The following is a 22542-nucleotide window of genomic DNA, read 5'->3' on the forward strand; positions in this document are numbered from 1 at the left end:
GTTTATAAAATCTGATTACAAAACTTTCAAATTCTTTAAAACGAAGTAATTTCACAATATTACCATGCTGCAAGTATGGATTTCCCCAGCTCAGATACTGCCAGAGATTGAACTTGGGAAAAGCTGCAAAGGAGGCAGCCTTAGGCTTGGGGGAATGGGCAATCCTGGCACTCGGCCTGAGAGTTCCACTTCCAGTGACCCCTGCATGGTGCCCAGGAGCACAGTAATCTGAACAACCCATAAATACTTTGAAGAAAAGAAATACCAGTTGTCCTGTTTCACAGACTAGGAACTGATGCCCAGAGACAAAGTAACACATTCAATATCCCAATATCCCAAGACAAAGTTAACTCTGTATTTCTAGTCCCTGGCTAATGATCCAGGTAGTTGACATTGCTTTAGCTCTACTCTATCAGAGAGAAAGAAAAAAAATTGGCTCTCAGACAACTGAGTATCTTGGATCTGTTGTAGTATATGATACCAGTAAGATTATCAGATACAATTTTACCAATCCAGAAGCTGACAGCCCTATTCCTTACCCAGCTGGCAGGAGATGTGAACTTGGAAAAAGGATTTTCTTTGCAAATTTCTTGCATTGAGAATTGTTCCAGAGTAATAAGAACTACTCTTTTCTCTCTACAGAAACCTCAGCCTGTTAAATCGCTCTTGTGACAGCAGAATCCACATTTCAGCTACAACAGAGGGAAGTGCTGTAGGCAGGGCGATGTCCTCCAGAGGAGAGCATTTCTCAGTTCATGTGATGAGGAAACACCCGTGAACTCTCTGCGCTCCAGCCAGTTTCTGAGCAATTTCTCTGCACCTCAGTCTGATGTTGCACTGCCTCAGTACTGCTCACTTCTCTCTGAGGAAAGAAATCACTGCTGTTTCCAAAAGAAAAGAAGAAAAAAGGCCTCAGGGAAAAAGCTAACTTGGCAAATAAAGCAGCAGACACTAACTAGCCCTAAAACTTCACAGAGAGGCATCATTGGCATGTACCTCAATATCTACAGTTTAAACTCGGGTTTTAAAAACACGGAAATTTTTTTGTTCATCCATGTAGAACAGTCTATGTTGCTCAAGCACCACTTTTGACTAACGAAGAACTAAAAATGTAAACCAGTTCCATGACGACCAGCACACAAGTGAGGAAACTGCCCAACTGTGCCTTAATAAAGCTCCTTCCTCTCCCCTCCCTGCCTGCCGAAGTTCACTTGTTTTAGAAGTGCATGAAGTCACCAAAAGGCAGATTAATTTCAAAACTTCATGGCCTTCCTTTTTCCTTTTGTTTTTTTGAAATGTCGGTGAGGACCGAGAGCCAGACTAACAAACTCACCAAGAAAGGATAAACTGTTCACCCTGCCCAAAACAAAAATGCCTACAACTTTTCCCCCTCCCTTCCTCCCTCCTTTCCCGCCTCCCTCCCCTCCCACGGTTCTCCTGGTGACGCCTCCCCTGAGCCAGCGTTACCTAATTTCTACACAAACACGCAGTTCCTATAAGCATCACCTTCAAGCAGCTCTGGCTGTCTGATCACACCTCGGTTTAGGGGAGCAGAGGCGAAGAGCTACTACTGAGGGGTTCTGCAAGGTAATCAACTCGTTGAATTTTTACTTTTTGTTTGTAATGCCTAACTAGTGGTTAAGTAGATGGACCAAGAAAAAACTCCTGGCAAACCGTCTTGCTGGAATTTGTCAGAGGAGAAAAGTCTCAGTACAAACTCAGAGACAGATTTAAGAACATTTTGGCTTGCTTGCTTCCTGCAGGGAAACAGAGGCAGTTTTTAAGATCAAGATCTAATGTAAACTAAAAAATCACTACTATTTCTTTTAGTCATTGGTGTAAGTTATAGGTGTTTAAACACACATGCATTCTGATTTAGTTTCAGTTCATCACATTAGACAGATCTGGCGAGCAGCAGTCCCCCGGGACCATGTTCCAGCTGTTTCACTCAGCTCCCCACTGGCTGCGTATCTTTCTCTCCAGCCATACTGCTGCAAAACATCCTGAATTCTTTGTACCTTCCTGTACGTTTTGCAGGCTCTAAATTGCCAAGATGTTTCTGATTCTTTCTCTGGTCACTGGGCTCGCCCTGTCTGCTTCCGGTGTCCCGACAGACAAGGAAACTGATCCACGCCAAGAGTCATTGCAGGAGATACAGAAACAGGTGAATGACCTCTGGCAGAGTTTGCTCTATCCGGTAACACGTGGTAATGAGACTGATGGGATGGTTTATGCCACTTGTGAAATGAAGCCCAGCTCCAAAATAGATGCCGACAAGCCACAGGTGACTGGACAAGTCTTATTCAGGCAGTATTACTCATATGGAAGATTGGAAGCTATTTTTTACTTGGATGGGTTTCCACTGGATAACAATCAATCTAGCAGAGCTATACACATCCATGAGCTTGGAGACCTCAGCAATGGCTGTGATTCTACAGGAGGACACTATAACCCTTTCAGAGTGAATCACCCCCGTCACCCAGGGGATTTTGGCAACTTTCTTCCTAAGGAAGGCAAAATCAGAAAATACAAAACAAATCTCTTTGCCACGATCTTTGGCCCATATTCCATCATGGGCAGATCTGTTGTGATCCATGAGCAGGAAGACGACATGGGCAAGGGCAATAATAAGGCCAGTTTGGAAAATGGAAATGCTGGCAAACGTCTGGCTTGCTGTGTGATTGGGATATGCAACAAGAACTTGTGGGAAGAGAAACTGCCTGAGGTTACAGACAAGAAGAAGAGAGGGCTCAACAAACGTACACAGAACCAGGCTTAAGTGAAGACTAAAAGTCCGCTACAGCCTGGGCAGCACAAGGTGACTCAGGCTGCACCGCTGATCACTAAGATATATGGCTAAAGGATTCCTGTTTCCATCTGCTTGCTCCTCTATGAAATGCATATCACTTTGTAGAGCGTCCTTTCTGTAAGCCTATCAATAAAAACAGCATCAACTCAACATTGTGATGTGTTTTCTTGAAGACAAAAGATTTTATTTTATGCAGTTTGGGAGTTGAATGCATGTAAGTAAGAGCGCTGATGGATATGGTCGACAGACTAAAGAGTCTGTGCTGTAAGGGGCTCCTAAGGGATTCTAAAGGAAAAAAAGTTACTAAGTAAGAATTTGCCTCTCATTAGATGCTATTCTGTATTTAGCTGCAAACCTGAAAAGAAAAATGGTCTTTATGCTTTTAACAGTGTTGGGTGTTGTGCTGCAAGACCTTGGTAATGGACTTCCCTTAGAAATGAGGGAAAGTACAGACACTTCTGTGTTGAACTTTAGATCCATTTTGTTATTCCAGTTGTATAAGCCTCTAGTTTGTGCCTGTTTGTAACCAAGTTGTATACAAAAGTTTTAATGCTGCTTAGACAAGGACAAAGTTAGCAGATCAGAGAGAAATAATATTTTCAAAGCCAAAAAATACCAAGTGTTTTACTTCATACAAATATGTAGGAAGTAAATCAGTCAGTTTAGGTTGGGAGAAGTGACAGTGAAAAGATTTGTTGCATAATTTTCAGACTTAAAACTCTCACTCAATAAGGCTTTATTTTTTTAATGTAACACAACTCAGTAAGAATATTAAAACACCATCCCATGGCTATGAATCATCTGATACTGAGAAAAGGAACCAAGCAGGTAGAACAAGCATATCGGGAAATGTTTTTATTAAAGATGACAAAATGTATTAATACAGTTTAACCATGTTGTGCTGTTAATCCACACAGCAACAAAAAAGAGGTTTGCAAATAAATTAAACTGCATAATTTAGAAAGCAAACTGCAAAACAGAAGCTGGTAAACAAAATGCTATCTTTTAGAAAGGTAGCAGACTTTCAGCTTAATCGCAGTTAAGATTTTGAAATACATTCCTGAGCTCATAGGGATTAAAGAAATTCCAGTCTTTATTATACAAATTCCCATATGCTTAAAAATAGTCTTACTTACAAAAGAAGCAGCATTCTAAAAGAATGCTTCTTAATCTGTCATTTTCACACACTTATTTTACAAATTCAGTGAACATTGTTTTTCCAATAACCACAACATGATATTTTCAGATGAAATCCTTCCCAGAGATAATGCATGAATTCACTTTTAGGTGAGACAATCTCCTTAAAATCAGTTTGTGAAATGTACCTTCGCCATATCCCTGCCACAACAGTCCCTTCCCACTTTGCTTCCCCAAAGCCCAACACCAAAAAGGCTTATATGTGTGGTTGTGATTTCTTCGCTTCTAAAGAACTAGAAACAGGGAACACAGGTCTAAAAAAACCCCCAAAGCAAAACAAACAAAACCACTCCCCTCAAACCTAAGGTATGTTCATTCCACAACAAAACACTAATTAAATTTACTGGGGAAAAAAAACCCGCATTGTTCTAATAGCACAATGATATCAATTAAAGCAATATCCGAGGAAGTTACTGACAAGAATATTTAATTACCTAGAGCAGCAACAGCATCTCACTTTTCCAAGTGTCCTGGCTTTGAAGTCTTGTGTTCCTGGGAGGAGGCTAAAAATGTAGCTAAGATACACATTTGCTAGGACAGGAAGGAGAGGAGCAGTGTTGCAGCAGTGACATCGCACTGAAAATGAGGTTTTCAGAGATCTAGGTATCTTACTGGAATTCAGTGATTGCAAAGATAAAAATGGCATCTAAGAGAAAGAATGGTATGAGGACAATTACCAAGATGTCCTAATTGTTGGGCTGGTACATGACTATGCTCTCACAGAAAAGACATAGTGAAAAGAGTCAACAAATGAGGCATTAAAAAGCTGTTGGTCTAGCACTGCTTCTACCTGCTCAAATTTTTACACCAAATTCTTCACTAACTAATAGCATTAACTGGCCGTTAAGGGACCAGGAGTAAAATGTTCATTCACCATCTCTGGGTCAGGAAAGACACAGGACAGGGAACAAGTAAAAGATTTCTGAGCTCAACTACGTGAAATCTTGACCTTATTTGCTTGCCTCAGTTCTGACTGATTGATATTTAGCATTGATATTGAGTATTGATATTTAGCTCTGTGAAAGATGGAAAAGAACACATCTTGAATAAAATGCTACGTAACATGACATTCAGGCACTAAAGGAAAAAATCCTGCCACATTCTCTTGGAGATTTCAGTTTCTTCAGCTATTTCTCTTCTGACTGTCACACAAATGAGTCAATAATGCAGTCAGCTTCAATTACTGGGAACAGCCCAACAGTCTTTCAAATACTTAAACTCTTCTTGGTTTTTTTCAGGTAATAAGGAACTTAAATGGTGATGAGGATAATGAAATAAAAACTTTTTACTGCTTCATGTCCTTAATACACCTAAATATACAGGTAGCTTTTGTTCCTAAGGGCTGCTGCTTAACATCAGTGGAATGCTGCAATGTCCCATAACCTTTAAGGAGAAAGTAAACATATTTGAGGAGCACTGGGAGTATGGCTTTATATCCTGCAGACAGACACTGAAAGGGTTACACAAATGCACCTGCTAGGGAAAACACATGAGAACAGAGACAAGCCACATTTTTCACCTTCCCACTATCACCCCTTATATTTATATGTAATAATTTACATACAGCCTTTCTTCTGCTGAATACAAACTGTTCATGGACTCTGACACCTTGATTATGGCAACACCTGCTAGCTCATCTTCCACATACAGAAGAGTTTGTCAGTACTGCTAATATAAACTCTCCTTATTCAGTAGCTGGCAAGTGGGCTGTAAAAATTTGCAGCTGGCAGTTATTTGTCAAAGAAGTACTCAATCTGGGAGGGATTTTCCTTTTTATTAGTAGTATTTTATTAAATTTGGTTTAATTCTCTCTGATTGGTTTCAAGTTCTAGGAATGAGAAATGAACATTTACAGACAATTAGGTCCCAAGCCAGCAGAAAAATTGCCTTGACGGCTGCTGGCCCATAGAAGCTCCACAGCTGCTGAGAGTATTCCTTGTGTTACAAACAGGAGAGGAAGGACCTGCCTCCCCTTCTCCAACAGCTGCTAACTTCAACGTTAAGTATTCCCTCATTGCTGCCTTCCTAGAAGCACAGTGGCACAGCTCCAGCATCAGGATTGAGCTAGAGAATGACACAGCAGCCTCCCTTTTCCCCAGTTATTATAGGAATGTTTTCCTATGACTAAACATCTTCAAAAGAAGAAGTTTAAGAAAGTGGCAACAATGCAAATAATCCTTCTACCATACGATAGACTTGTGAAATGAGGAGGAAAGGAAGAGTTATCCTTAATTCCAAATCATAGGAAAATAAAAAAAAAGACACAGATTCCTTTAGAAAGGAGAACACAGATGGAGTTGGCTGAAATCTACCACCTGTTAACTCAGCTTGAGGGCTGTTCCAGCTCCTGTAAGTTGAGGAATGCAATTCCAGTAACTGAGAGAGCCAGGTAGGTGGACAGGGCATCACTGGTTCTCCTCTTGCTGTTTTCCTTGCTTTGGAACAGCAATGCTGTTTCACTCAGTAAGACTTCTGGCTTCTCTGATGATATTTCCTTCAGAGCTTCATTAAATTGGGTTCTCAGTATCTGGTGAAATAACTCCCTTCATTTTCATGAGGTGAGCTGGGAGAGGGAAGGAAAAATTTTGTACAGTTGACAAAACATAAAGGTATAAAGGTTTGTAATTAGAGAACTATATACATGCAGGGATAGCTTTCAGAAACTTCCTGCAGAGGAACAGTGATCTTATTTCAAGGATGTACTTTTACAGCCACTATACGTAAAGAGAACTAGAATGCAGTCTGAGAAAGAAGCAAAACCTTGCAGCCTTAAGATGCTTCTCAATTTATCACCCTTGAGAGACACTTCTAACCATAAAACACAGTCCAGCACTAGGACCATACATGTTACAGGAGCCTAGTGATAACATGATAAATCATTATCATTGGCCTCTTTGCTACACTAATGTAAATTACATCAATCCATGTAGAAACTTCAAATCATTACAAAAATCCAACATGACTAAACCTCATCACTAATTCTTTCCCTTAGGTAATTTACAGTTTTGGTACACTACAACCAAAACTAACAGAAAGAGATCTTTTAAAAAAATATTAACAGTTCAATGTAAAATAATCAACCCTACGGCACACTGTTTCACTGATCATATTTGCAACAGCACAGACATTGCAAAAGGATTACAGTGAGATGCTCAAGGGCCTGGATTTCGTACCTCAAGCAAAACTGTTATCCAAATATTCACAGTTTTTGGCAGCATCAGATGGTTTCTTGTTTTCAGATTCAGAGAGCTCCTCAAAGCTGTTATTTGTGTCTGCAGTTGTAACACTGAGCCCTCCATGCCTTCCAGGGTCTTCAGCATGCACCACATCCACGGAGCTGCTATTTTGATCCCCTCTTTCATTTGGAATTTCACAGTTGCTCTCTGAGGTTTCATCATTGTCTTTCAGGGCCTCGGTTTCACCTGTTTGTTCATTCTCAGAGTTTGAGGGATCTGTGGGGTCGGATGGGTCAGGGCTGGAAAGTGGGAACTCTCCCTCTGATGAACCATTAAGCTCTGCTCCAACTACCACATTCTGCTCCCCTGCAGAAGTGCCTGCTCTTTTCCCTTCCAGTTCCGCAACTGTCAGTTTAATTATCTGACTTCCAAGCCTGTTTATTTCTTCTTCCTCAGAAGGTAGCTGGGGCAACGAAGGATAAAAATGTTTATTTTTGTTTCTGATATTTAAATTTGTTCCCTCTGGAGCCAGAGAATCACTTGCAACAGCACAAGTTTCATCACATTCTCCCTTCTGTTCTGCTGAAAGAGAAATGGAACAGTGAAATGCTTGAGACAGTTACAGGTATTTTTTATATATCTGATCTGAAGAGTGTCACCACTAATGCCAGACCACAGAGATGTTTACTTTAGTAAGGAATTTTTAAGAGTTCTTCCCTATCCCCTCCCAGGCCCATTTCTTAGATGATAAGCAATCAGCACTAAGTTTCTTGCTGGATCTGGCCCTGTTTTGGAGCCTGTCTTTCCCCAACACCAACAATCCTAGGAGTCAGTCAATACCATACCGTAGAACAGCAGGGTCAGGCAAATTTTTTCAAAGGAATATCAACTGCAAGGAAGGCACTTAGCTATGGTAATTTTTGGCACAGCTTACAATTAATTCCCACATCACTACCACTTTCAGGGGTTAACACAAGCTTCATTTATTTGAAGCTTTTCACAGGCTTTCATCCAATAATGAAGTTTTGTTATTGGTCCTGCAATGTTTCTCCTAACATAAAAGATTATTTTGATTAGGGTAACAGCATGAAACAAAGCAGTAGTGGAAGAATTTTAAATATATCATTATACCAAAAGGCAAACACTGAACAAAATGTCAGAATAGAGAAAACAGCAATGTGTAAACAAACAACTTTGTGAAAGAGGGAGAATTTGTCCTCATACCATTAGACAACAAAAGGCCTCATTGAAAATAAGCTTGTAAAGTGAAGTAAGAAAAATTAGGAAAGGCCAGAAGTATGGCTTCATTGACAGCTTAAAATGACTCTTGTCATGCAGATGCATTACATTTTAGTATGTAAGCAATTACTCTATTTTTCTCACAGGGATCCTGCCTCATGCAGGGCACAGGACAGCCCAGCTGCAGGGAGGACCAGCCTACTGTCTCTATCAGACCTGTCTCATTTATAATTTGGGAGCTACTGAGTGAGTGAGACAAGGGTTGGCATGAAGGGAACAGACACTCTTACAACCATTAAGGAAGCTAGGGATGCAGTGTTGAAGACCTGGAATTTAAGTCTGTGGGAAAGGCAGGGATAAATTAACTTTCAAAAGGTGATCACCCACTGGATCTAATCCTCATTATCTGAGCAGTCAGCTGGAAACCTAGGAGCTTGATGTGCAGGACTGCTCTGCTCATGTTGTATATCAAACTGCTCAAGTAAGAGCCAAAATGTATGTACCTTAAACTGGCACTTGAAATTAGCAGGGACTCTACCTTATTCTTTTCATGCCTCAGTTTCTTCCCTCTTACAGTAGGATAACACCAACCTATCACCTTCCTGCAATTTGCTGATGATAAATTGTTTCTAAGCACTAAATCACCAGAGAAAAGCTCATAGAAAAATAGTACTGTTTTCTTCAGGAATGCTTGAAATAGCGCCCAGGGACAATGCATTCAACAATGGAGCAGAAAAAAACCCTGAGTAGCTGTTCATTAGCATCTATGATACTCAAGTACAATCTACCCCACAACACTGGGCATCAGAAAAAGTGAGATTTGGTGACAAATACAGTGTTTAATTTATATGACTGTACTATGTCATTACAGAATTTCACACAGGAAATGCACAGTATATCCTACAGACATCCACCATCTAGATTAACAGAAACAATGATAACAAGTACAGACTAAAGGAGGCTTTGATGAGACCAGGGTAAGCGGATAGATTGGATAAAAAAAGCCTGCAAAAGCCCTCTTGATTATCTGCAGATTTAGCTAGGGCAACACTTAATGCATTATAAGAAGTTCTGACAAAGATAGTATGTTTGTTCAAAAGCTAAAAACATTCCTTGGATCAAACAGACACAAAATATCATTGGTACTGTTTAAAAGATTGCATCTGACCAATGTGACTTCAGGTCTAACACAGATACAAAAGAATTTCATTGCTATTCTGATTATCAACTGTTTTCACTCAACTGATCATTCAATAATAGGAAAATAAAAGTAGTTTTGTTTTTATTTCAGTAATACTTTAAACCAAGAGCGTACTTGCTTAGTAAATGAAGGCAGATAAACGCATTCCTATGTTCTTCCCAGCTGCCAAGCTGCCCCAGATTTTGAAGGTACATGGTATAGATGAAAAATTGCAATATGCCCCAAGCTCTTAAAACTCAACAGCAGCCATTCTCTATGCAGAGTGGTACAAAAGGCACCAGTGCATCAGTCCCATATAGATGCTGAATGCAGAAGAGCTGTGTGACTCCAAGCACAAGGACATGCCCTACAGCTGAAAACACACTGCTTCCTTTCCAGGTTTTTAAGGGAAGATAGCAGCCCCAAACATCCTTCAGAAAAAGCATCTGGAGTAGTAGAACAGGTTACTGTTGCTCCACCTACTGCTTGAAGCTATGGTTTTCCCCACGTGGCTGGTAGTATATATGTGCTCATCTATGTCACAGAAATGTTGGCCCAGTTTAATTATCACAGAAGCAAGTTTTGTCTGAGTTCTCACTGCAGGTTCTCAGTTACACTGGGACACAGGCAAGGAAAAAACCAAGCTGTTTGGGCAGGCAGAACAGTAATTTATTAACCTACTCCAGTTTTATGACAGAATTTCTGTGATCGGCCTTGGTTCTTGTCACGCTCAAGAGACGGAGAGGAGGAAAGAAGGTGACGACCTACTGGGAGCTGATTCTTCCTGTGACTGCCACAGGTTTAATCCTTACCTGCCTTTTCCTCTCTAAGGCTGCTTTCTTCTGCTCTTCTCTTCCCCTCCCTACCTCTCAGGTCCTGCTCTATATCCCTTTGTTTATCCAGTCCCTACACTCACTCTGCCCATTTCTCATCCACCTTTCTATCTTTCTATCACATCTTGCTTTCACTGCCTGTTCCTCACTCCTGTGCTCTGACCTCTGCTCAGAAAGATGCAGGTTCCCCCTCACTCAGACTTTCTGTCAATCTCCATGTACTCTAGTCCTTCAATCACTCGAGAGTCCTGATCTCAGTCTTTCCTCTCTTCCAGGTTTTGTTCCCTCTAAGTTTGTATTGTCTTGAAGGAACTCTGCATACAGAGTTTTACCAGCACTGGTAGCACAAAGAAAGCTCAACAGAATCATTGGTTTGTTTTTCATTGTTTTTAGCAGATGAGATTTGAAAGTGAATCATTTAGAAAGGGGTGAAAACTGCAGCCTTTTTTCTCAGGGTGAAAACCTTTTCCCCACATTTCAAATTCCTTTCAATTATAGATACACTAAATTCTTGCATGTTTAAAAAACCCCCCAAACTCCAAACAAACGAAAGACAAAAAAGCCCACCAAAACCATGTGGTCATCAGTATTTAACACCAAAAAAAGTCATTTGGCTGTCATAAAAAAAAAGTCAGCTGAAGTAGAAAACACAGCATGGAAAGCTTCAGCACAGAGGTTTGACAAAGCAACAGCAACAGGGTCTGATGAGATGTGACAGGCAGATCAGACTGCCTGTCTGATCAGCCTGTAATCACAACTGTAGTACCAGCCTCACCTAGGACAAATACCTAAAGGAAAGAGCCTAATGCCACCAAGTAAATACTTTCAGTAACTGCAGATTTAATTAAAAATCAACAATTAAGTAGGTAAAAAAAAAATATTTATGAGTTATTATTACTCACCAGAGAGATATTCACTATAGTCTCAATTCTTATTTTTAGCAAAAATATCAGCTGATCAAGATCATAAAAAAAGATCAGTCTGGCTGTCAAATTTTATCAGATGATGATATGGATTATAAAGTCAAAATTAAGCCACAATCTATTTAGTTTCAGGACTAACAAATAAATTGTTTATGATACTTCATGGTTAGCTGAGAAAGATCTGGGCATACCAAAATGTTATGCTCATTAAAGAGCTTATCCAAACGCCAATAAGCAAGCATAATAATCCATCTCCTATCCATAATGAAAAACTAAGGGGAAAAAAAAAAATCAAGGTTATCAGCAAAACACTATCTTCTGCTACTGTAAATTAAAGTTAAGCTTGATTTTGGAGCGATGTTAAAGCTTACCATTGGAGAAGGATTTTTAACAAAACACATGCAAGACTATGAAAAAGCAGTCAGTTTCTCCAGGAAAATGAGTTGGGTATTTCAATTTACTGGGCACAATCAGGAACCCATTCATCTAGATATCACCTATAATGCAGGAAAGCGCTAAGCCAGTTCCACAGACTGCTTCCTACACTGCATTTTAACTGAAGGAAAAAGCGCAGGAATCAGTTAACTGTCACACAGATGGCATGAATAACTTCTCACACTATCAGCTTACCTGGCTGGAAAATTCTTTGAGGTGTAGGGCCTGATCCCTAGTCCTGTGCAATCTATTCAACAGTAATTTTTCAATTGTGTCTTTGCTATTTGCACTGGGACCACCTGGCTGTTTTACTTTTGGATGATTTATTCAATCTCCGTGACCACTGAAAATTTGCCTTCTGCTATCCCAGCATGAAAATTTATTACGTTTTATTTGGAAAGAAATGAGTGCTCAGCTCTCATCATGTTCCTTACGTTCCAGGTGCTCACCTCGTACTTCAGCTTTCTGTGGCTTATCAGTAAAAGACAATGGTGACCTGGAGCGCTGCAGCACGGGCAAGGTTGGGTCACTGAATGTTATCGTATCCTTTCCACCTGGAACAATCTCAGTGTTAGAACCAACAATCCACCAATTAATCCATTGTGCACTAATGATATCCAAACATATCCTACAATTTTTTAGCAATGTTACAGAAAAGTACAGAACAGGAGAAGCATCTCAAATGATCCTTTTCAGAGCATGGAAAAAACCCTCTGTACTGGATCTGGAACATACAAGTAAAATGCAGAAAAGGTGTATGTTTTTACCTGCAGTACTGAGTAAAGGCCAGATTTTGAAAGACCAGGTGCTGTATGCAGCAAATGCTATTAGCAATTAGCATTCCATTACAAATATTAATAATCAGATCATACCAAAAGTTTTATAAAGAATAATGGATCATTTGCATGCTATTACCAGCAGGTGTTCAGCACTGGCTCTTTACTCTGTATTACTCTGCATCATGTGATACAAGAAGGTTCATAATTATGTCGTTTTACACTTCAGGCTTACATATTATTCTACAATACTCCCTTAATAAATACTAAAAGCTTAGCATAACTAAGAACTGAGGGAGCAAACAAGTACAGGAGAGATTTTAATCTGAAAATTACAAAAACATTTCTGAGCATTTTCGTTTTAAACCAAATGAAAAAGGGCAATTTTCCAGCTGTTTTGCAGACAAAATAATGCAAGATACTCTTCATCTGAGGACTCTGCTGTAGATGCCTAGTCTTTACATATTCTAGCAATACAAACAGCAACACCTGCAGATCCTTTAGGAAGTACTACACTACTTAGGATGGTCATGTTTTTAGCGACTGACACTACCTTAAACCTCGAGAGGAAACAGCAGGAAATGTGCAAGATCAGCTAAGTGTGGTGTTTGTGTGGCCTCCAGAACAACTGCCACCCAGAAGTAATGGCTGGGGAGGCAGCAAGCTACTGCCCTATTTATCTCCATGAGAACGGACATTTATGTAACAACCACTTCTCCCCTCTAAATCTGTTTGCACCTTTCACCTTAATGCAACATCCTAAATCTAATCACCCATCCAAGACAAAGACTTTCAAAAGAGCACCAGGTCAGGAGATACTTGGAATAAATCCAGCTCTGAGAAAGTTCTGGTAACTACTGGGGAATAATAAAAGTGAAGCTGTTCCCATGGAGTCTAACGGGATGACCCCAATCCCTAACTACTTTTGAAGGCACTGGCTGCAAATACCTTGATCCTGAAGGTATTAATGATGTTTTTATACCGTTATCCTCATGTTGGGCAATACACTGCAGCAATATGAATGCAATTAATGCTTTTGAAACATGGATCTTGTCAAGCTTTGATCCCTGACATATGCACCAGAATTCTGCCTTTGCCACAGTCAGTAGTAAAAAACAATATTAACTAGCAGCAAAGAGGAGAACCCCCCCCCCAGTGTAAGGCAAAATTGTTTAAAAACAAAAAAAAAAGGCAAACCAAATCCGATGGCTATTTCAAAATGCAAAAGCCCCTAGATGAATGTACTTTGCTGTAACAATGAAGGAATTTTGTACTGGAAGAAATAAATCATACAGGGAAGAACTAGTGAAAACACCCAACAGATAGTCACACCAGTCAAAAGCAGCCACATACCCAGAGAGATACAAAAGAATCCAACAGAGGAAGTATAAAGATGATGAATAAAAATATTGAGGGGAGGTTTTAATAGGAAAGTAGAAAGCAGAGTATTTTTTTAATTTAATAAAAAAAGTAAAGCCTGAGCTGAAGTTCCTGAAGATTGCAAGACAAGCTTCAAAAAAGATATTTCTTGACTTCCAGCCAGCATTTACACAGTAAACACATTTACTTTCACATTTTTCTCTGAAAACCAATCTGGTTACAGAAAATAAAGCTAAGCTCAGTATCCACACATCTTAACAATAGATGTGGCTCAAAGAGTCTGATGCATATTTATTTATTAACAGCGACTCATATCCATTCATGAAGGAGGGACATAGGGGTACTGCTACACTGCATTCTGAGAATCATGATCTGAAGTTGGATTACACACAAGGAATTTCAACTATCTGCTCTGTAAACTCAATTTCATAACCTTCATGTTCCTCTAATGAATTTTTCAAGAACTTTAGTGAAAAGTATACTGATTTCAAAACACACAGAAGTTTTCAGTAGTAGTAAATTTTTCATTTTCTTCTCCAGGGTTGGGTATCCTCTTATAGCCTCTGCTGCACCCCACACCACTATAAGTGGCTGCAGCCACTGCAGCTGCTGAGCCCATTAACTCTCCCTTGCCCCTGCTCCGTGCCGATTACTGCAGAGCAAGAGGCAGCCCTGAAACTCTCTTATCATCCCACACAGAAAAAGGATGAGTCATGGATGGTTCTTTTCTAAGAATTTTTTCCAGTGAAAACCTGGAATTTTCTGGAAATGATATATTTAAAAAAATTACAGTATAACTTATTTGAATGTCTAGTGACATCAAATTGTGAGAGGAATAAGGTGCTGTTTACTATATACTATTACTGAATACATTTAACATATTATGTGTGCATATCTGAACCACAATGTACCCAAGACAAAGCAAAGAATTAAACGTTTCTGTGAACATCACATTCTCTGCTCCCTTCTCAAGGTAAGAAGGATCATAAAAAGATAATCAAAGCCAAATCTATGCCCAAGCTTGCTTTCTTTTCAGCAATGAAAACAAACCTCATAAGAGATTCATTTAATTAAAGCCCGTTTTCCAAGCAGGGGAATCTAAAGTCTGTGGTAGGCAGAACTTCTACAGAAAATGAAATACGATACTGGTTTCACCTTTTCAAAAATTAAATATGTGCTTCCTCTTGATTTAGTTTCCCCATAGTTCATTCATACATTTCTCAAAAAGCAGATGACAAATATGTCACCTAACAAAAAATCAGAAGCCTTCAAAATCTTTCTTCAATAGGATCGAGTATATTAACACCATTTGGAAGATATTATTATCATGGTGACAGTGGATGTTATAAATGTTATATGAACAGTGATGTCCAAGTAGGAACATTAACTTCAGATTAAAAACCTGAAATTTATAATGTGCATTTCTTTCAGTGCTAGAATGAACATCAGCTTTTATCTGCATTTTTTTTTTCAACGATGAAAACTTCTAATCACAACCAAATAATATTTTTTCGCTCTGGATTTAAGACTAACTAGAAGAGATACTCCCCATGTTCTGCTCCTCACCCAAACCAACATTCAGCCACAAAATCCACTGTGGTATTCCCACACTATTTGTTAGGCACTGCTGTTTTACAGAGCAGAAGTTTTACATGCTCTGAAAAGAAAACTGGTGACCCACCAGGTGTTGCAATGCTCTTTCTGACCACCTTGGGATTAGTGTGCACTTGGAAATAAAAGTGCACTTCTGATTTAAAAGGCAAGCAACAAATCAACAAACCTTGGGCCTCAACAGAACTTGCAATCCAGTGTAAAATTCCTTTAGAACTTTTAAGATCATCCTCTCTTACTATTTTCCTTAATGTAAATGAATTGTCATGTGGAGCAGCCTCTATTTCTCCTGTGGTCATCTAACTCATTTGACTGAACATCTTAATCTGCTGGATAGAAAAATGTTCAGATAACATTTCCATTTCCATTTATTTACATGCAGCAACAATATTTAACGTACTGCTAAAATCAGTCACTAAAAATATACGTTAAGCAGAACCTACTCCCAAATCCCACTGAGACATTGTAGCTCAGGCCTTCAGGCAGCAAAAGAAAGGAAGGAAAAAGACAGTTATTATATAAACATTAATTTCTTTTCTTACCTACACAGATCAACAGTGGTGTAAGAAGTTTCCGCTTCCATTTTTTAAAATACATTTTGCAAAGATTAGAAATGCTGCATTTATTAGTGTAAAAATTTCATGGAACACTATTTTTGAAAAACAAAACCAACCAAACAAACCCCTACGGTACCTTGAACCAGTGAGTTTATAATACACATCTGTACTAGTGTACAAAACTGCTTTAGCACCGTCTTAGACAAATATTTCACTGACATCTTTTGGACAATATGGGAGGGACAAATGCACTAAAGCACACTATGCCTGTCAGGTGCCTAACTGAGGAGTAATCCATGGAAACAAATTTGGGACCTGTAGTTCTGGAAAGAGTCAAGAAGAGAGCCAGTTCCAGAGAGGTGATTGAGAATGCCCACAACGGGCAAGCTGAAGTGGAAACACACCACATCAGCCCAAACAGATGAACAGCATAGGTTTGTCCCAGGGGTTCTTCAGCTCTGTTAAATGTTTTCTTCTAGATGTAAAAGTTAGGTAGAAAAAACACAGAGTCAAAAACCTAGAAGCCTAAACCACATTCACTCCCACCCCCAGCAGCACTGATAGGAAGCTGTAAAAACAACAAAGCCTAATGATGCAAACACCAACAATGGAGCAGCATAATTTACAGTGGTTAAAGAAGACACAATTAGGTGTAATGGGAAGAAAAGAAGCAAAAAAGTAAATGTAAATTAAATATTGCACATTTTCCTAACAATGAGGTCTATTAGGAAGCAGATTAATCTCCCATTACTTGAGTAATTCAAACCCAAATAGAATACTTAAGACACTACTGGGAATAAACCTGTTCTGGAGAGATGGACTGGAAAATTTAGGACCATTTACATTTCCAGTTTCTAAGAGTTTATGATTCTACAGAAAAAAAAATTTAAAAACAGTGAAAAAATCCATGGAAGTTACAAGAAGTACAAAATTAATAAATAAAATTTGTTGAAAAACATAATGGCCAATAACCTGTGTAATATTTTATACAATGTTTAAATAAAATAGTTTCCTTTTGTTTTGTCTGCAGTCTATGGAAATAATTTGATTATTCCCAACATTTAAATCCTTTTTTTCAGTATTTTTCAGTTTTTTTCCAATGCATATTACACTTAATTAAGAGTTAAAAAGTTTAGTGATTTTTGGCTTCAACTTAATATATATTAGACATTTCTAATTTTGCAAATGTGCTGAAAAGAACATTTGCAAAATAACCATCATTAAAAAAAATTATAGCCAAACTTTTCTTAAACGTAAACATACCCTTGAAAACTATATAATGCAAGCTATTGTCTCGAATTTTTACTAACCTGGAAGACTCCACAAGCCAGCAATTTCCAAAGTTCTTAATTTCTTTTCTAGTTCTGCCACTCGATTACCTAGAATTCTTCAGAAAAAGAATAGTTGTTATACCAAGGTAACCAAAGTGCAATTGCTTACACCTTACAGTTGAATTTTTAATTTGCTACTTAACTAGTGCAGTAAATCTGTATACAGTCATCTCTTTTCACTAAAAGCAATGGACAACCTCCCCCAGAGTTAAAAATTAAATATATTTGTCTAATCTATCCCATGGTTAAAAAAAAAAAAAAAAAAGGCCTAGGATGTACTGGACTTTCAATCTTTGCCATTCAGTAAAAGAATAGCAACTCACAGTATTTCTACCTCCTTGCCTGCAAATATCACTTTATTTTCTCTCTAGCTAAACCCAGAAGGTAAAAGCTACACAGACAAAATATGGAAAATTCAAGACAACATCTAGATTGATTCTGAGGTTCCAAGACACAATTTTGGCCTAGTACTTTATTCAGAGAGGTTTCTCTATCACTAAGATTGCTTAAAATGGCAAGGAATACTTTTTCCACTATACCTTTTTTTTAGTATTGAACTGTTTTCTCCTTTACTAAAAAGCTTCAAGTCCTTTGGTGCCTTTATCACCCTCTCTTAGTTTTCACTGCATTCCTTGGGTCATCTCTTCTTTTGTATCTGATTTCATACACAAATACTATTTGCAGTTAGCTCTCCTGCAGGATTTAACTTTTAGTCTTAATTCTCTCCCCAGATCAAATGAGAGATTTCTATCTTGCAAAGAAAGCTCTTTTCTCCAATGAATTTTTGAAAGTGTTTCACAGGCACAGCAAGTCTCCTGGAGTCAGAAGTCTTTAAATAAATCCCAAACAATACTCAACAGACTGAGAAACCTAGACGAGGCAGCAATTCTAAACATGACAGCACGGATTATGGACAGCAGGTTTTACTCATCAAATTACAGCAACAGGATAAGTCAGTTAAATTTGAACTGAATGCTGAGAAGCAGCATATCACAACACAGCAAGGCAACAGTATCTTCCCATGCACATCAGAGCTGTGTAATACTGCACTGGAGCTCTCCAGCGAGGGCTTTATGTGCAGACATTTGAGCGTACTGGGAATGTCATTACTGACAAGATGGCAGATTCTGGGAAGGACATGAAGAATAGCAAACCCAGCAAATATCAAAGGGGCTAGAAAAATTGATTAACAAGGATTAAGTATTTTTGAAATCTCTACTGTGAGGGCTATGCAATGACACAACAAAAGCCCATAAGTATTTTAAAGATTACAAAAATATCAAGATGAGAGACGGAACATAAAACAGAAAGAGAAAGCTTATAATAAACATCAAAGAAAGCACTGAGAGGTACAGGGGTATGTCAGCTAAAAAGCAAACAGTTCATCACATTCAAAAGCAGAGAAGACATTTGGAAGCAGTTGTGTTTATTTCCCCACTGAAACTCAGTAATCCAGTATGTTACCAAGGTTATGATGGATCTATTACTGTCTTCTCCAATAAAAAGCAAAATTATTCAAGTCTAGATTTCACTTTCAGAATGCTTTCCATCTGGTATGAAAGATTCAGCCTTAATAACTCTATTTTCCTATCCCAGAGTATGGCCTGACATCCAGCAACTGCGCTCTGCAGCACAGCGCAACAGCTGACAGAGAAAGGCACAGAGCAGCTTTCAGGGAGCTCCACCTTGCACACAGGGAGCCCATTCCCACCTTCCTGCCTAAGGCCTCACCAAGGGTCAGCTGAAGGACATGGAGTTCCCCAGGCTTAGAGGGGCAGGGAACAGAGAGATCATGCAAGACTTCTTTCACAGCATGTTGGCTCAGGCAGGGAGCTGAGAAAACAACATTGATTTGGCTAATGACTGTCACCACAAATGAGTCAGAAGTTCAGCACTTCTGCCAGGAAAAGAAAAAAATCCTTATTATTTTAGTAAGTATTTCACCAGTAGTTCCAGGATAAAAAAAAAGGGGAAGGATGCTACCCTCCCTGCCAGCTAGCCATACCACAGAAGGAAACTCAACCCTCTGTATCAAGTTATTACTACTGCTCCTGTTATTTAGGCAACAAGAGCAAAGTCACTTTTCTCTTGCTTCTCTTAAATTTTGTAATTCATTTATCAGCTGTACCACACTATTTCTAAAGGTTTCGGAGAAAATATATCCTGATAATACCCACTGAATTCTCAGAAGAGGTGCTGAGCTATTTTTTAACCTTTGTTGCAGGTTCTCACATAGAAGGATCATTCTGTGTCTCGGAACAATGGTTGGCAAAAGCAGAGGACAATACTTAACCCCACTCCTTTCATTCAGGAAGAGAGCAAAATACATTCAGTGATGAGTATGATTCTAGTTTGCCTCAAAAAAACATTATCTCAAGACAGGTATGAGAGAAATAAATCCTAAATAAAGCTGTAAGTTCTTATAGAAACATATTTTGAAAGATAAATGTGTAAGCAATTCTGAACACAAGGTGCTTTTTCACATTTCTTTCTTTCTCCTCTGACCTCCAGATAATTTGCCACTTCCATATCTGCTGTGGGAAGACTGAGCTGGGTAGGCCTACCTGGGTAGGTATTTTTAAAGGGGCTGCATGGGCTGGTAGTATCAAATTCCCTAATCTGTTTTTTTTGTCTCTAGACCCAGTGGACCAGATCCTTCAACTAAAACAGAAGGATCATGTCGTGGACCCAGGTTCTCATAGCTATTTCCACTGTCCTCTGGTCATATGTTTAATCAACAAAGGAGTTAGTCTAAGCCTCCCTCCAGGATAAAGTTTTACAGAAATCTACTGTTCTTGAAAAAGCAGCAATGCTCCCACCTGACTTTAGAAGACCCTTTCTGGCTCTCCCACGGTTTCCAACATACATGGCCATAATCTGAAGGGAGCTGTGGTGATTTACAGCACCTGAGCTCCATTCACCTCACTTTCAATTTACATCTTGCTACAGAAGACATACACCCTCATACAGATACAATCACCTAAATGCCTGTAAATAGAGTCTGTCACAATCACATATTTAGCTCTACACATCACACGGAAACATACTCAAGTTACAGACCGACACCATCCTTTTTGTAAGTTTGGTGATGTCTGAGCTTGCCCAAGTTAGAAACGTTAAAATTAGTGCAACGTGTCTGACCAGCAGAGCAGCTTCTACACTGATCTGGCTTGCATAGGTGCTGAGAATTTCAGGAACAAATTGCACTAAAAAGAATATCTAATAAATGGTTTATTGCTGGCAGAACAAAAAGGATTTTTATCCACTTGCTAGATAGGGTTAGGACTGTTTGGTTTTGCATTTATGTAACTACTTAATCTTGCAACACACTACTGCATACAGAATTAATTTGCAACTGTCTTTTCAAATTAAGCTAATGGACTTGTGAGATAAAACACTGGACCTGCCTTAAACATAGCATTAGAAGCTACCAACCACCTAGGAAAAACAATCTGTTTTCTTCCCAAACAACTACTTTTTTTCCTGAAAACTGAGGCTAAAAAGATAAAGGCTGGATTTAGTCTACTTGTTCCTCGGCACAAACTCCCACAGCTCCTTTTATCATGCCACATCTTTAGAAAAGTGGCAATAATAATAGTGTGTCTTTTCCAAGAACAAGTGGCAATGGATGTTTTTAACAACAGTGTAACAGCAGAAAGTCAACTTCAACAGCGCATCCAAATTCTAATCTACATTAAAAAAATCCACAGCCTTGTTATTGCTTCAGTTAATCAGAAAACAAATCCCCCATTCTGCTTGTGTAAACTCATATAGTCAACTCTCAATCTGCAAGCAACAAAAGAGGTTTAGACTTTAGAGTAGGTTAACTGTATGGAGGAAAGTTAAGTTCATATGGTCTGGAAAGTCTCATTTACTGATAATAAAATCATCACTAGGTCAAAAAACTCCCAAATATCAAAAGCAGAACTTCTTCCCTGAATGAAACATTTACCCCAAAATCTCACGTTCTTTACCCAACAAATCTCACTTTCTTCAAACAACAATCTTCAAATCTAACTGTGTCCTCCAAACATGCTCTTTGTGAAGAGAAAGATTTCTACCTTGTGATTTATACAAAAGTTTTTGTTGTTACAATTCTCTCTAGCCCCACTTCCTTCTCAACTTCCTACTTTGAATGGAGAAATGTCTTTAACAAAAGCACCCATCCATACTAGTACCGGTTTATGAACCTGTCCATTTATCTTGTACACTGACCACGCTCTCACCTCCAACCTTCTCCAACAGATGGGTAGTTTCTTGCCCATTTTCAGAAGTCAGAAGTCTTTAGTTTTAACTCTTTACATGGCAAATAAGTGCCCCCAACAACAGTTAATGCATCTCAAATAAAGGATGTCTTTTCTTGATGTCCTGTCTGCATTTCCCTTTTTCACCTTAGTTTTTGTATGTCTTAGGTGCTTCTACTTGTAGTGGTTCCCATTCCTCCTGGTCCTTACAAGCTTTAATCCAACTAAAGCCAAATGTGACAAAAAGAAGGAGCATACCACATAGGAGTGTTTTTGAGGCTCTTCACTCAACTTGACCAGGATTTATCTTTCTTTTTTTTTTTCCTCTAAAGTATCTTGAACTGTCTACGACACTAAAGTTCTGAGCGCACTTGTGATCTCGGACAGACATGGAGTGTCACTTCCCTCCGGGACCTGATCTTCTGTTGGGCAGAGAATACCAGTTTGTGCATACATCCAATTGCTACTCCCGAGGTTATATGTGACCCATTGGGCACGCAGACAAAAGAACTGTATCTCCTTGTGAAGGCTTATCTCAAGAAAGCTCATACTCAATAGCTGAAAGCAGAGACTAGCATCAGAAAGCAAAGCCATCATTGCAGTGATATTTGAGAGCTGCAACAGACTGTACATGATCAAAGAGAAATACAAAGTTATGAAAGAACTTTGCAAAAAAAGAAAGAGCACGCAAAATAGAACACCAGGAAGTGATAAAGTATCAGGACGTAAAAGGTAAAGATTGGTTATACCTGGAATTAACAAAAGTTTTCTCTGGATGTTTTTCTTCTGATGTTACATTAGCAGTAAGAAGTGAGTAAGCAGGGATTAGCCCTTCTTTAGCACTGCTCTGT

At 38.9% G+C, this 22542-nt stretch overlaps 2 protein-coding genes across 5 annotated transcripts in view; one reads left to right on the top strand and one right to left on the bottom strand.

Moving 5' to 3' along the window:
• Positions 1–840: 840 nt before the first annotated feature.
• CCDC149 (coiled-coil domain containing 149) overlaps positions 841–22542 on the bottom strand; it is a 53385-nt gene continuing 31683 nt past the window's right edge. For 2 of the 4 annotated variants that reach the window (XM_018067934.3, XM_018067927.2), the window contains exons 10-13: positions 17427–17503; positions 12242–12346; positions 7180–7764; positions 3657–6569 (exon numbers count right to left, since the gene is read on the bottom strand). In XM_018067934.3, the coding sequence (XP_017923423.1) occupies positions 7181–7764; positions 12242–12346; positions 17427–17503 (766 nt within the window). In that variant the 3' untranslated portion in view covers positions 3657–6569; position 7180. Of the gene's footprint in view, positions 882–3656; positions 6570–7179; positions 7765–12241; positions 12347–17426; positions 17504–22542 lie in introns of those variants that run through there. The other 2 variants (XR_001920072.2, XM_018067921.2) reach the window with 2 other exon arrangements.
• On the top strand, positions 1448–2959 carry SOD3 (superoxide dismutase 3). Its single transcript, XM_008930329.3, has 2 exons — positions 1448–1587; positions 2038–2959. Exon 2 carries the CDS (start codon positions 2054–2056, stop codon positions 2777–2779), a length of 726 nt encoding a protein of 241 aa, XP_008928577.1. The 5' UTR covers positions 1448–1587; positions 2038–2053; the 3' UTR covers positions 2780–2959.

This window comes from Manacus vitellinus, unplaced genomic scaffold, assembly GCF_001715985.3.
Source record: "Manacus vitellinus isolate BGI_N305 unplaced genomic scaffold, ASM171598v3 scaffold_0_pilon, whole genome shotgun sequence".
In the NCBI taxonomy this organism is placed as follows: domain Eukaryota; kingdom Metazoa; phylum Chordata; class Aves; order Passeriformes; family Pipridae; genus Manacus; species Manacus vitellinus.